The following is a 16067-nucleotide window of genomic DNA, read 5'->3' as shown; positions in this document are numbered from 1 at the left end:
ACATCCACGGTCATTAGAGCCACAGAGACCTTGATGTTTCCTAACGGCTGGAGCACAATAACTGTTGCAGAGGGACTGTTGCAGAGGGACCTCTGAAACTACAAGAGACCACTAGAAGCATAGCCCTTCCTTTTGAGTCCCGTCGGTTGACAGCCATGGCATTTGGTGATCTCCTAGAACTGGCAGGGAGCACGGGACGCTTCCAGATCCTGCACGTGACCTTGTGCTGCCTCCCCATCTGCATGATGGCCAGTCACAACCTCTTGCAGAACTTTGTGGCCTGGGTACCGCCGCACCACTGCAACGCACCCAATAATGTCTCCCGGTCACAGCTGAGCTCCGAGGAGACGCTGCTGATTACAGTACCACTGGACCAGAACGGAAGGCCTGACAGATGCAAGCGTTACACTGAGCCACAGTGGCAACTCCTGGCACAGAACGGCACATCCAGCCCAGACGAGGGATGGGATAGCGAGGATGGTTCGGACGTCGCCTTACAGGGATGCGTGGACGGATGGTCTTACAATAATACTGAGAGGACCTCCTCAATTATATCTGAGGTAGGACTTTATATACACTTCTATTGATTTCTTTGAACTTTTAAAGAAAAGGTAGGCTCAAAATGTATGGTGATTCTAAGATGTAACTGTTGATTCACACACTTATAAATGTGTTTACCATTTCTTAGAGGAAATCACTGAACCCCTGCTTGCAGTTACTCTAGGGCTCTTTGGATAAAAGCATGATCCATGGAAAATAATAGAACCGAGGAGAAATAGCTGCACACCAACACAGACTTATGACGGAAAAGCCAGAGTTGCTCAAAATCACTGCATTAAATAAAATTCTATTTAATGGGACCTATTTACATTTGACGTGCAGAACTTTCTGTCCTGATCTACCATGTAAAAACATGCATTAAACATTTGTAAATGTCTGCACTGTTACCTCTTGTTTTTTATTTTCTTCAGTGGAATCTGGTGTGTGATCTTCGCTCCTTAAAACAGATGGGACAAACTATATATATGGGAGGAGTGCTTGTGGGAGCGCTTGGTTTTGGAGCACTGTCAGATAGGTGACGTTTATTCTACTGAATACTGAAATCATTAAAGCTGTTACCAAATGTATAGTCTGTGATATGTGCATTCATCTTTTGAATATATATTTTGTCTTTGACCATTAGTATTTGTAGATACTAGACGTAGACGGACAATCCATAATGAAAACAGAACACCTGCTCATGCAATCTCCCAACATATATTTGTGCGACCTGCATAACAAGTCTTATCAGGAGACCGGCCGCTCACAGCAAAATCGCCATTTATCCATTTGTAACTCAGAGAGACATGTCTGACCTCTCTAATCTCTTTTGTCTTCTACTGTAGATATGGTAGGCGTGTGCTCATGATAATCTCTAACCTCATGTTTGCCGTGGCTGGGACATGTGTTGCATTTGCTCCGTCCTTCTCCATCTTCTGCCTGTTCAGGTTCATATGTGGCCTGGCCCTATCTGGCCTGGTGCTCAACAGCTTCTCTCTCAGTAAGTTATTACTGGCAAGGACAGCAGAGGGAAATGGTGATCTACAATGTTTGTCTTCCATATTAATCAAATAGATATTTTTGGACAGCAGGGTAAACATAATTATTTCCAAATGTCTATTTGATTTCACAAAATGTATTACTTAAAAACGCTCGGGTAAGTGATTGGCTTTGATTAAAATACATACGTTAAATAGCTCTTTATTCTGATACGTACGCATTGCTATAAAGTGTTTGTTCAGTAACAGAAGTCTCCATGTCTCTCCATACAGAAAGTACATTTTCAGGTTAGGATACCAATTTTATCCAATCAGGATAGAGAACTTAGACAGGATACAAATTGAAACTGGAACGCTATAAAAATGGTTACCCTTCTCCTGATTGGCTGACATTTGAATGTCAGACATGTGAAATGTTTGTTTTGTCTTTAAAGAGCTGGAGAGATGGGGGGGGGGGACCTGTTACTAAACATACACTCTATAGCAATGATTACTATCAGATTTAACCTTTTAACAAAAATATTCACTTATATCACTTAGCCCATCTTTAATATAATCTGTATTCACGTATTTTACTATAACTTCATGGTCTAAATGCATTGCATAGATTAATCAAATAACTGAAAAGGTAATTGAATATTCAATAAATATTAGAGCTTGATAATAATTATGAATCAAGCACTAGGCATGTGAGCAGCTATTGGTGATCTATATCGTTCTATTCTGGAAGTACCAGTATAGGGATATAAACAGATACAGATATATTTATTTATAATTCCCTGTATTCATTCTAAACAGAAGAAAAAAATTACAAAAACTATGTAGGCTATTTACAACTTCCAGCTCATGCCCCACCCACTTCCTATTTGCATCTGAATATAAATATGATGATAAATTGACTTTATTTATTTCATTTATTGTTGTTGTTTATTCAACAAGTTCTTACTTAACAGTTAAAGACAAGGTATAGTGGCTTGGCTCTAACTGAGCCATTTCTCCAGTTGAACACAATTTGAATGCATTTATCTTTCTGATGCCAACAATGAAGTAACAAGGTATTGTCCTGCTCAATTTGAGTCGGTACAGTTAGCTAGACAGCTCAATTGAATTTACTTTAATTCTAAAACGAGAGAGAGAGGAGAGAGTGCAAGTGAAGCTCTAAACATTAAACTAAACTGTTGGAGCCAACAGCGTGGGAAAGGGGGAATAATTTAACATTTTTCCGACACCATTGGGAAAAGAATTACAAATGCAGACCAAACTGGCTAGTCTCCGTGTTGTTAGTTATAAAAGCCTGGCAACTTTGCAGTTATTTGATCGGCCAATGATTTGAAGAAACCTACCGATTAAAATGTGAATGCCTGCACGTCACTTCCAAATAGGTTAATGGAAATACGTAGAGTATGTTTCCATGTTGAAAGAGGGAAAGCAGAAAGAGGGATACCGGCACATTGCTGGCTGTTTGCACCAGGAATGATTGTTGCATGTGCATGTTTCAACTAAATTATGTGGAGTCAGTCAGCCAACATTGACCATTGTAGACAGCCACCCCCTGTTGAACATGCAGCTGCAGCTATGCTTTGAAAGGACAACATTATATATGATTCATGCTATAAACCCAATATTAGAAATCAATATCTCTTGTGATCCTTTCATTTCAAGTTGTGGAGTGGATCCCTACCCGTGTGCGAACTGTGGTGGGCACAGGGACAGGTTACTGTTACACCACGGGGCAACTTATACTGGCACTGCTGGCCTACTTTATAAGGGACTGGCGATGGTTAACGCTGGCTGTCTCTGTTCCCTTCTACGTCTGCTTTCTCTACTCATGGTGAGATGTGCTTCAGTGAGCTATTGGGAGAAAAGTTGGGTTACCGATTCACAGCAAAGATGTTTGTCTTTGGTAGCGGCTAATTTCAAAGCTTCACTTTATGGAATGTACTTGTTGGTTTCTTATCGTTTGTTTGAACATGAGATGTGTTTTTTTTATTATTATTAGCTGCTTTCTTCATTTAATTTTTTACTTTAGCTGCACAAATGAAAACTCAAATACACGGTTTCACAAAGATGTGTAACTTGTTTTTGGACAGGTGGTTTCTAGAATCAGCGAGGTGGTTGGTCCTGAATCAGAAGTGTGACCAAGCTGTCAAAAACCTAAAGAAAGTGGCCCACATCAATGGCCGCGACAAGGATGGAGACAAGATTGACATCAATGTAAGGGAGAGCCGTTTACAGCTTTTTTGTGTGTGAATAAACCAACACTATGTTAATACAGGTAGATTATGTATGAGAGTATGTTAATCCAATATACTGTAACTAGTACTACAACAACTTTTGTGATGGGAGGTGGTCTCCTTGCTCTTCTACTGATAAATGTACATCTTGTGGTTAGGTAGGACCACTACTGGTTGACTAGAAGTATTGCATGAAGCCTAAAGAGCAATATCTCCCCAACCAAAGCAAGATTTCCATCATAGCCCGGTTTCAACTACTGCGTTAAGGACATCAATCTTAAGGAGTGCAGCTTTATATTATTATGCAAGTGTATACTTGCATAATAACAGTGTATACTGTTTTTACATTCAGTGTACATACAATGTAAATGTGTGTAATATCACCAACTATAGGCTACATTGCCAAAAGGCATGCGTCAAACGTTAACTGAGCGACTTCTATTCATGTCGTTAGATGCTGCAGGAGTCCATGAAGAAAGAGCTGTCTTGTTCACAGGGAAGCTATTCTGTCTTTGACCTGTTCCGCACCCCCACCATGAGGACTACGACCATCAGTCTCAGTGCTGTCTGGTACTGTACAGTCACAGATTCTCTGAAAATCCAATTAATGCTTCAGTTTATGCTAGTGCAGACGCTCTCTACTGCATTCAATAAGTAAATCCAGAACCACTACATAACCTAAAACATGATTGTTGTTTTAGGTGCAGATGTTCTCTACTGCATTCAATAAGTAAATCCAGAACCACTACATAACCTAAAACATGATTGTTGTTTTAGGTGCAGATGTTCTCTACTGCATTCAATAAGTAAATCCAGAACCACTAAATCACATAAAACATGATTGTTGTTTTTGTGTGTAACATTCTCGCAAATCTAGTGCTGCTGGGTCAATCTGTGTGTGACATCATCATCAAACCCGGAAGTTATGCAGGAATGCCTACTGAGTGGCAAAAGACTGCTTTCTGATTGCATTAAATGACGATAAACGACATTAAACTCACTTTGTCACAAATTTTGCCACTCGATTTTCCATTTACTTTATGCATGTGCATACCCTCTATAGTTCCCGAGCCATGGGTTAGTTGGTACCCGAATTCTTGAATAAGGTCCTAATTCAAATTATGTGGAAAGTTCCTGCGGTTGAAAAGAGGCAAAAATAATTCATCCTACAGTAGAACCAGTCCACTCTGCACTTGCCCTCTGAACACTGTACCTACACTTATGCTGGCATTAAGCCTAAATTATAATTCACTGTATGACTATATGTCGCTCACTGAAAATAACTGAAAAAGAAAATAAACTTTACTTTTTTTACATGGTTTAAACATGGTCGTTCAACGAAATAGAAATTGGGCTTCAACAGCATCTCATCTAATAACCCTTGAATGTATCTCCATTATAGCGTCATCAAATCTAATCACTATGACAACTTATATTTTGCCATTTTATCTCTCAGGGATTCATTGTCATTTTGTAACATTATCATTCTTATCTCCTACTGTATTCCTAAATTAGGTTATCGACCAGTTTTGCCTACTATGGTCTTTCAATGGACTTGCAAAAATTTGGAGTGGACGTCTACTTGATCCAAGTCATCTTCGGAACGGTTGACATCCCTGCCAAAGTTGTTGTCACTGTGGCTATGTGTTACTGGGGACGGCGGCCATCACAGTGTACTGCACTCATCCTGGCTGGAGTCATAATTTTGCTCAACATATTTGTGCCTTATGGTATGTTAGCAAATACACCTACTATTTGCATACACTGCAACACTTTCGTATTGTACATTACACTAACATATCGACTTCACTATACCGCCCAGAAAAACAGACTGTGCGCACCTGTCTGGCAGTACTGGGTAAAGGTTGCCTGGCTGCATCTTTCAACTGCTGCTATCTGTATTCTGGAGAACTGTTCCCAACAGTTATTCGGTAAGTTAGTCGTTTATTTTCTTCCGTTTATCAATTAGCGATAGCCATCCCTTATGTAATTTAGAAAGACCATCTATGTAAATATTTAGAATAGTCAGTGTGATTATCAAGTGGGCACTTTCCCATTATGTCTTACTGTGAAAGTTACAAATACATTTTACGACTGACTGTCAAACAATAACAGCAGTGTTTGCGTTCCCATGCATTGGGGGTAATTTGCTAGGCATGTGCCCATTTTCACCTGTAGTCGGACGTTGCAGAATTGGTCGGACGCCAAGTTTAAGTCAAATCACTGTACAGTAGGAGGAGTAGTGGAGTGGCAGTACGCCAGTACCGGATAAATAAATGAGCAGCAGTATTTTTACTTTAAAATGAAAATGCATGGCCTTACTGTATATGTGCAACTATGGCTGTTGACAGCGAGTGTGGTGTTGTGTACTGATAGGCTAGATTACTATGGTATTTGCAGGTTCATCAGAACATGACTGGATGGCTTATGAGAGACTGCATCATGAAATATTTCAAATGAATATTCCCTTAAGATTGCCCTGACAATTTTGTTTGACCAGCCCATTTCTTTAATTACGGTTGGCAAGAAAACTTGGTAAAACTTGCTATGTATCTTGACAGCCCATTGCCCAAAGTAGGCTATAAATTAGCCCTTGTGTTAAATATGCGTTTGAAAATGTTAACCATGTGAACCTGAGGACCCCTATTCTATGGCAAACATTTGTCAAAATATCCAATCTACGAGCTCACAACATGCCCCACTCTCAACGTGATATTTTGTGAGCATGTAGGGCATTGTAGACTATATTTAGCAAAGAGATTTGGTGTAGAGGGAGACACCTGTAGAGGGCACCTACTCCATATTATCCCTGGCATTTTTCCTGCTTTGATGGCAGTAAGTAGGACTTACTGTATATGGCGATATGGTGAGAAATTATCATATCGTGAATCGTGATACAATGTCTCCACGATAAAATAGTGATATTATATGTTTCCATATCTCCCACCCCTAATACTAGGACTGCACTATAGTACTAACAACAATCGCTATACTAACAACAACCGTGCGTATGTTTTTCTTTCCATCAGACAGAATGGCATGGGCTGGGTCTCCATGATGGCTCGTGTAGGGGCCATGGTGGCCCCTATGGTGCTGCTTATTGGAGACTATATCCCTTGGCTACCAGGTGTAATCTATGGAGGAGCTCCAATCATAAGTGGGGTGGCAGCGTTATTTCTTCCAGAAACACTTGGTATGCCCCTACCGGACACGATACAGGATATGGAGGACAGGTAAGAACACGTTTTAACCCATTAAGCCTATACATTGTTATATATAAAAACCAGGAAATCATGCCATTTTAGATGTTGCTACAGGTATGTATATACTATAGCAACAGGAATTACTTTATTTAATTTCTTTATTTTTGAAGAATAACTCTCAAAATGTAGGTTAGGACTTAGGCCCAGGCTATACGTGCATGGATCTTTTGCAAAATGCACATTTCTTTGTGCGTTTGGGCCTTTCAGCCACACGCAAACGGCATTTTCGGCCACTCAAACGGAGGTTTTTGGAAACGTATAATTAAGTGGAGATTTCCAAAAATATCCGTTTCAGTGGAGCTGTGTAGTCATGCGAAACGGAGCTTTTGAGAAACGATGATGTCACCGCTTATTAGCGTATATCATTCTTACTATAATTAGGTGAGAAATGCAGCTTGCTCGCTGCAGTTGATGCAACATATGATAAGTTTTAAAGTTTTTAACAGTGATATATAAACATGAACAATGATGGATAGATATCTGTGTAGTTTCCATGCAGGGAAACTACACACGGAGAGATTGTATTAGCCTTATATTATAACGTGACATTTATTATACAGCTCGAAGATATAGCCACTCTACAAGCTCACAACTGGTTGTGGACACTTCTATAGGTCTGACTCTGCTATTCATTTCTGTGCCAAGTCGCCAGAGCAATGGTAAATGGTAATTTTTTTTAATTATATTAGAAAAGTCGAGAGTCGGGATCTGGAGATTTGCACATAGTGTGACTTGCTGACAGACAATGAAAGAAACATATACTTCCACTCACAATTTAGGTGGCTTTTAAAATGCGGTACTTATTCCTTCATTAAAAGATGATTGGCACCTCATAAGTGTAAATATAAAATCAAATATAATATAGCCTACAATTGAAACCTGCTACTGCAGTGGTTTTATCCTGTGTTCAATGCGTTTCTGCGTTTGTGTGTGGACATAGATATCTCTGTCGTATGGCCAGGGATTCTCTCTAAAACGGAGGACGAAAATATCCGTTTTGCAAAAGATCCATGCACGTATAGCCTGGGCCTTAGAGGCACAGGTCTAAATGGGTTAAATGGGTCACACTCTAATGAGGAAGCAAATACAGTAGAAAATAGTAATGAAACCAAATACATTTTCTCTTTTGAACACAGGGGATGCAAGAAAGGCTCCAACCCTTTGCCAAATAAGGAAGCGTGTTCTTTGAAAGACAACCAGGATATTTTGCTCAAGCCAACTGCTTGAGGACACAGGCACTATGATCCTACTGTATAAATTATATTTTTGTGCATGGATGCACTTGGATCAAGTGCATTTTGTAACCATATTTGTAACTTGTTACATTTAATAGTTAACTGTGTTAAATGTGTATTGCAACGAGCTCAAAACTGCTATCAATGTCAATACAATACAGTATATCAATACAATATATTGTAATATCTAAAATGCTGTGGGTTTTGTCTAACCCCAAATCCTTTGTTCACCAATTAAAAAACATGTAGTCTTTTTTTCTTATCTCACCTGCTATGACCTTCTTTCATTTCAGTCTCAAACTGCTTCATTTGAGATTCCCTTTTAGTGTACTATGACAGTCAGAGTCATCTTTGAGGAGCAAATGGTAAGTGGTGTGCATTTATATTGTGCCATCATCCAAAGAATGTTACAATGTGGAGTTAAATTCACCAATTCACACACCGCCATTTCATGCATGAAGGACCATTCGACACAAAGAACCGGGAATCAAACCCAAGCAGCCACTCTACCCTCCTGAGCCACAGCCACCCACAGGGATGATGAACACATCTAGTTGTACAAATAATATGATGAAATATTCAGGGTGTTTTCGTTTGCCAGGGTGCTCAGAATTCCAAGACATACCCTCAAGGACTGACTGTGGCTTGACCATGTAAAAAACACAAGAGCTGCCAAACAGCACCACCCAATGGGAGACAACAACCTTGCACCTGTGGTTAATAGAAGTGTTTATCTCTTGTGGTCCTGATGACTTTTGTTGACTTTTTAGCATTTTTATTAGACAGCACAGTGTCATGAGAGACGAGAAAGGAATCGAGTCTAAGGCCACACTGATGAATGGTCAGCGTGCTACCAGGCACCCTGCTACGCCTTTTCCAGTCAGAAATCAGTTCCTTTGTTAAAATGTGGACCTGTAAAGCCCTTTGAGACTGCAACAGTGATTAAGGGCTATACTCATAATCAGCTCTGGGTGATTTTCATCATACCATTGCGTGAGGCCTCATTCACACGTATCAAACGCAATCAAACAAATGTTTGGTCATTTGTTTTTTTAGGCCACCACAATGCTTTTCCAATGAGAGTCACATGGTTTGACCAAACATTTGTGTTTGATTGCCGATTACTGGTGGTGTTCTGCCCCTCCCCCCTCAAACAAAAATGTTTGGTCAAACCATGTGACTCCCATTGGAAAAGCATTGTGGTGGGCCAAAAAAACAAAAATAATGACCAAACATTTGTTTGATACGTGTGAATGAGACCTTGAGTAAGCATAATTACTTAGCCCTAAGTCGGGACCAATTTTCTTCTGCAGGATACCTGGTGAATACTGAATAGACAAACTAGCCTAGTCAATGCCAGACGCCCCAGGGCGGCTGGCATTGACAAGAACTACTGCTTTAGAGCAACTGATTGCAACTGTTATTTTGAGTTGACAAATGTTGAATTCAGAATTCATTGATTCATAGGGTTGATGTGACTCACTCCAAGCAGGCATTCGTTTGGTAATCAAAAGTGTTTCCTTTGTGCTGCATTGATGATCCCCACAAATGGTCAGGGCGCCTGTTCAGTTCCCCCAGTCAGACCCTTCACTGTCAGGTGAAAAGAACATGGTGGCTTGGCGGCCCGGGTATCGGAGGAGACACGAGGCTATCTTCACCCTCCCAATGACTTGTTGTGGGGGTTAGCAGGCTATCTTCACCCTCCCAATGACTTGTTGTGGGGGTTAGCAGAGATGGAGTACTCGTAGAGAGGCTGGGTAATTGGCTTTACTAAATTGGGATTTTTTTTCTTCGTTTTTCTGATAGGGGCATATGTTGCTCAACAACATAGTCTTTTCCTGAGATCTCTGAGATTTGTTGTTGAAAATTGCAATAAAAAGATTTTGAAAAAAAAGAGAAGAAAAGGGTTTGCTTTGCTGGTGAGGCTGACCGCAATGCATAATTCATACTCTGTACAATGGTCGCCAAGAATACCCAATCTGTAAGATCACAATGCGGTGTGATGAGACATACATACTGTACATACAACTAAGTATAAATAGGGCTTATACCATGGCTGCTGTTACAGTAGGTTACAGTATGTAAAACAAATATAATAAAAGGAAAAGGATTCACTTTATTGATTAGCAAAGAAAGCATTATGTATAGGAAAATCATTTGCAGAAATGTAACAATGCCTCTACCATTTTGCTCTGCATTTTGAACAACATTTAGTCTTGTTCTGCCACCTACAGTCATGAAGATGAAGTGTTCTTAAGAATAGGTAGGCCTACCACTTCGCTTTCCACTCTGCATTGCAGCTCTGGAGGACACTCCAGGAGGGGGGGGGGGGCGTCTATTAATAAGGGGGATGGTATAAATAAATGGGTAAACTGTGTGGGAATTGCCAGTCCTCACTGGACAATAGGAAGCAGCTGGAAGTGCTGGTGCTTCAGCATTTGCTAGATAGAGGCAGCATCTACAAAACATCACGTATGAAATAAATTGTGCATTTCTGTAATGCAAACATAATGGGTACAAGTAAATTGGTACTGAAAAGCAAATGTCTGTTTTAAACCCATGAGCCTTTCAATATTATTAGATAGCACAGCAAAGCAGAATGCCTGCAACACTCCAGATTAAATAAAAGTATCAGGTGCATGGCCCAATAATGTAACAGCCAGAACACAAAAAACGTTGTCTTCACATTTTTCGTTTTATTTGACTCTCCATGATTTTTTTGATTTTTGTATTAATGATTATCTTCAAGTTCATTCAGAGCTTAATTTTATGCACAACACAAACCCGGTTAGACATGAACAGCATTGTGATACTTATTGAGGTCAGAATACAGATTCAGTCAGTGAGACAAGAAAAACAAGAGGCGGTGGAATTGTCAATATCTACTCAGAAAAGCTTAGCTGTACAAAGGTCAGCCTCTGTAAATTATAATCCTTTTAATATATTGCCCTGATGATTAAAGCTGAAACAGCTGTAAGTAATATTACAGACCTTCGAGACACATCACTATTTATCCCAACATTGTCTCAGTAGTGCCAATCTCATCTTAAATGGAGATTTTAACAGTGCTGTTTCTAGCACATAACTGGAGCAACTCATCATCAGCGTGGTGGCAATATCCTTGATCTGATAGTATACAAATGGTTAACCATTGATGGTTCAGTATAAGTGTTTTTTTTTAAAATATAGTACCGTAACTGTCTGTAGCTTCAAACACAAAAGAGCACTATATGGTCCTAGAGTGGTTCTTAGATGCTGCAGCTGAAAGTGAGTTTTCTGAGCTTGTTCTTTTGATCCACCTAGTGTAAGCTGTTCTAGTCTAGAAGCAAGGTTTTCCGTCCCCTAAACCAATAACAAAGCAAAACAATCCATAAATAAGGTGGTACTGTAGCCTGGGCCGGGAGGCGAACCCGGGTTCCCCATTCCACAGGCACGTATGTTACCAGTCGACTAAAGAGCCATGCATGGCCCAATGGGCGAGTAGCATGGGCGACATTAGTGGTTCCCAAACTTTTTCATGTCAAGGACCCCCAAATTGACACCAATTAGCCCGCAGACCCCCATTTGAAAAGATATGCCAGGCACCATAAGAGAAGATTTTGACTCTAGCAGTGATTCTCAACCAGTTTAGTTTCAAGGACCCCGAGTTTGACATGCATTAGGCTACGGACCCCCATTTGATGGATGAATTTATATTATAAATCAATGTTGCTTTAACTCAAATGGAACAGATGGAATGGAAATGGTTCCATTTGTACACTCTCAGAGTTACAGACTCCATTTGGTTCCAAACTATCATTTAGCTGGGGATCCTCTGGAACTCCCTCAAGGACCCCTGGGGTCCCCGGACTTCACTTTGGGAACTACTGGCCTACGTATTTTTTTTTAAATAATAATAATGTGATTGGCATGGATAGACAGTACTACAAAGAGCTGAAGAGGACTTTTACAGCATCTGAAAGGATGGCACACTGGACTGGATATAGCCTACACAGTAGCCTACTAGAATTTACATAGAATTTAGTTAGTTAGTTACCTGTAATAGCATTGTACACACTGCAAGAATGGTTTATATTTCTACAATCATCTCAGAAATTAACATCAAACCGTTAAACCCTGTCCGGATGCTCAAAAAAAAATGGAATTCTCTCTCTCTCCTGAAATTGTACAACTGATGGTGAGTGGTGACCTCTGGCGGCAATAATGTGGAATGCAGACAAGAATATACTGGATCGCTAGCATCTCAAACTCTGAAGTCTGCAGGGTTCTAGCTATAAGCAAATCTTTCACCAAATCTTTTAAATGCATGAGTAATTATAAAGAAAGGGACCAAAACAACATTATTTTTCATCTCATAAGTATTGCCACGGTATGACCATTGTACATCTTATTCAGAACTCTTCTGTTCCCTATGTCGTCCAGAGTCTACTTGTTTCTGAAGCTCTCAACGGGTTAGGAACAAAGCCTGCATCACAGAATCGGACTCCCTGATGTTCCTTCACTAGCTCTTAGATCCTGATCCTCTATTGCAGAATCTCTAAATGCATAACCCCATCAATCCTAAAGCCCAAAGTTGAATCACACAATAAAGTCTAAACAATATAGAGCCCAACGTTATTTCACTTAGACTCATAGGTGGCACCAAATATTCTCACATACAATGGAGGAGGCAGCAGCACAAGCGAGTGCTTCCAAACAGAAAAAATATCATGGCAGAGAATTTCTTGACAGAAAGTAGCTGATAACATGTCTATGGTGTATTTTTATGAAACAAACGCTTTGCAGATTGAAAGAGGAAAATTCAAGCTTGGTCTACAACTGCAATGTTGGTGAGTTTAACATTGTTTAATACAAGCAGATCGCAGATGCAAATTGGATGAATGGGGAGTCAATTGGAGGCAGCAACTCTAGATTCATTCCATTTTTTTTAAGAGAGCAAATTGTGGCTAATTAACCCCTTCTTAGATATACCTAATGTCCCTCTAGAAAACATATTTTGATTCATTGGTTGAATGTGGCCCTGTGGCCACATTCAACAAAGTTCCAAGCAGTGGTCGCAGCAGACAAGCTCAAATATCTGTGTAACTGTAAACAGAACAAACAAAGACAAATAGATGTAGTCTTTTTTGTTTTGTTTTTACGTATAGGCTATGATTACGTACGGTACTCACCATATGTCATCTTCATCGTCGTCGTCCACCCTTAGAAGCGTCCACCCCATCGGCGATCACTTGGTGTGGAATGGTCCACCTCGTGGGGGATCTTACATGGGCCCCGAATAGTCCGATTCTGGAACCACACATTTTGTGCAGTGTGTGGGCACTGGGCATTGTGGCGGGTGGTGGACGCGGCACACCACCAGCACAACAACCTGTTGCTTGGTCCCACAGATCCTGAAAAAGGTAGTAATATTGTTACCCACCCATGAATTGACCATAATAGAAAGGTTCCAGGTCTCCAGCTAAATCTTTAACAGTACTGTACTTTTAGGCAGACATAGAATAGTACAACAATACTTCAACAATAACTCATTTCAGTAATGGAGGAATGGAACACCTTTCCAGATGGAATTTCCAGAACAATGGAGGGGGGTGAGCCATTCATTATCCATGCTAAATTTTCATTTGACCAACAACAACAACAACAACAACAACAACAACAACAACAACAACAACAAACTGGTTCTAAATGTTCTCCTTTGACAAACAACATTGATTCTAAATGTTCTAATATGAGAAATAAGGTAAAATAAACATGAAATAAACATGGGGCGAGATATCCACGCTTTGGGCGAGCCGTCTTCACTTTTCGCGGGGGCGAGTTGGCAAAGGTGGAGATGAGCTGTTACCCTTTCTTGGGGTTTAAATGATCTTAATACAAAGACGGTAAGACCTTAATACTTCCCCCAGTCCCTGTGCTTTTTTCAATCAATCAATAAAAACATTTGTACTGCGACCTACTGTATCTAGTGTTGCCCCAAAACTTTGGGGAAACCTAGCCGCAATTTGCAACTCTAGATTTTTTTACAATTGGCTGAATCTAGAGTTGCAATAACCTCCATCGACTTCCTATGCATGGTTTTGGTTTTGCATTGGTTTGTGACCTCCTGGTCTTAAATTACGTTAAACTCACCAACATTGCAGCTGTAGTCCAAGCTTGAATTATCCTCTTTCGATCTGGTGTCGCTTGTTTATCATAAAAGTCCCCGTAAAAAAAGTTATGAGCTACTTTCTGTCCAAAATATTCCACAACTATTATTCCGAGCCGCCATCTTGGATTTTTTCAACGTGCCATAAAACAAGACGTGAGGGGGAGCGCTTGTTTAATAGTGTCCCTCCCTCCCTAGGGTGTCGGCCTCTTCTTTGGGTGTCTTACCTGCGCAGGTAAGATTCTATTAAACAAGCGCTCCCCCTCACGTCTTGTTTTATGGCACGTTGAAAAAATCCAAGATGGCGGCTCGGAATAATAGTTGTGGAATATTTTGGACAGAAAGTAGCTCATAACTTTTTTTACGGGGACTTTTATGAATAACAAGCGACACCAGATCGAAAGAGGATAATTCAAGCTTGGACTACAGCTGCAATGTTGGTGAGTTTAACGTAATTTAAGACCAGGAGGTCACAAACCAATGCAAAACCAAAACCATGCATAGGAAGTCGATGGAGGTTATTGCAACTCTAGATTCAGCCAATTGTAAAAAAATCTAGAGTTGCAAATTGCGGCTAGGGGAAACCTAGTCCATAGCCCCCTGCAGGTTAGCCCTGAAACATGACTGCCATGATAGTCATGAACCATGGCTACCTGCAGGTATGAATGAATACATTTTGCAAATACCTTAAAGTTCATGACTCAAAGTTTCCAATGTGGTGTCTTTTCCAGCAATGCAGTGATGTTGTAATGTACAGTGGATGCAGCAGCCTACTACATTAAATAAGCGTACAAACTACTACAAAGCACACGTTGCAACTTGCAAGATGCCATGATATCCTGCTAGCCAGGAAGTGAAGTAACGCGTTTTGCCGGCACTGGCGATTTTACAGTTAGGCTGCGGCATAAATCAAGGTGTTTATAGGTTCAATACAAGTAAATAAATACATGATAACTCTTCCACAGTAGTAGCTTTTTCATATTTTCGATTATTTTGCATATTTTCCTACATAATGACTCATTTGCATATTTACAAATGTAAAATTTGTAATACAATAAATTATTGTTTTCTCTGCACTTGCCTACTGCCTATTGGCGAGTCCAAACCTGCACATGAGCCTGAAATTCCTGACACCATCACCGTGTAGGCCTACTATTAACATCATTGGTAAGCTGTGTGTGTGTGTGTGTGTGTGTGTGTGTGTGTGTGTGTGTGTGTGTGTGTGCGTGCGTGCGTGCGTGCGTGCGCCTGCTTGCCTATATGTTGCTCACTTATTCAAACTCCATGTATTGTTTGTAAACCATGTTAGAAGAATTGAAAAGACATCCATTGTTAAGGCGACTGATCCCTACTCTATAATAAAGGATCGAAAACATCTTTCGATAACTTTTTAATTTAAAATGTCTAACATTAGAAAAGGACACAGCTAGCCTATTATTCATCAGAACCAGGGTGTGTTGTAAGTGTGAGTGCAACGTGTTCATGTGGGCCTGTCTGATCAAAATATGAAATATTTATTCAAGCTTAAAAAATGTCTGCTGAGCAGTGTGAATAGACACCACAAAAGTGTAATAAAGTCTCATCAATAATAATAATACATATAAACGTTTAAGTCTTCATTATTATTACTAGGCCTGTAGACACATTTC

The 16067-nt window shown here is 40.1% G+C and overlaps 1 protein-coding gene across 1 annotated transcript; it reads left to right on the top strand.

Moving 5' to 3' along the window:
- Positions 1-155: 155 nt before the first annotated feature.
- Positions 156-7009, top strand: slc22a6l (solute carrier family 22 member 6, like; the record flags this gene model as incomplete). Its single annotated transcript, XM_080779394.1, has 9 exons — positions 156-560; positions 972-1075; positions 1386-1540; positions 3201-3369; positions 3629-3752; positions 4227-4342; positions 5288-5502; positions 5595-5703; positions 6802-7009. The coding sequence occupies 9 exons, from the start codon at positions 156-158 to the stop codon at positions 7007-7009; spliced, it is 1605 nt and encodes a 534-aa protein (XP_080635520.1).
- Positions 7010-16067: the final 9058 nt, after the last annotated feature.

Source organism: Protomyctophum bolini (genome assembly GCF_963924005.1).
Source record: "Protomyctophum bolini genome assembly, chromosome: 13".
NCBI classification, from domain to species: Eukaryota; Metazoa; Chordata; class Actinopteri; order Myctophiformes; family Myctophidae; genus Protomyctophum; species Protomyctophum bolini.
The sequence above is the reverse complement of the archived record's forward strand: the minus strand, read 5'-3'. Positions and strand labels throughout refer to the sequence as shown.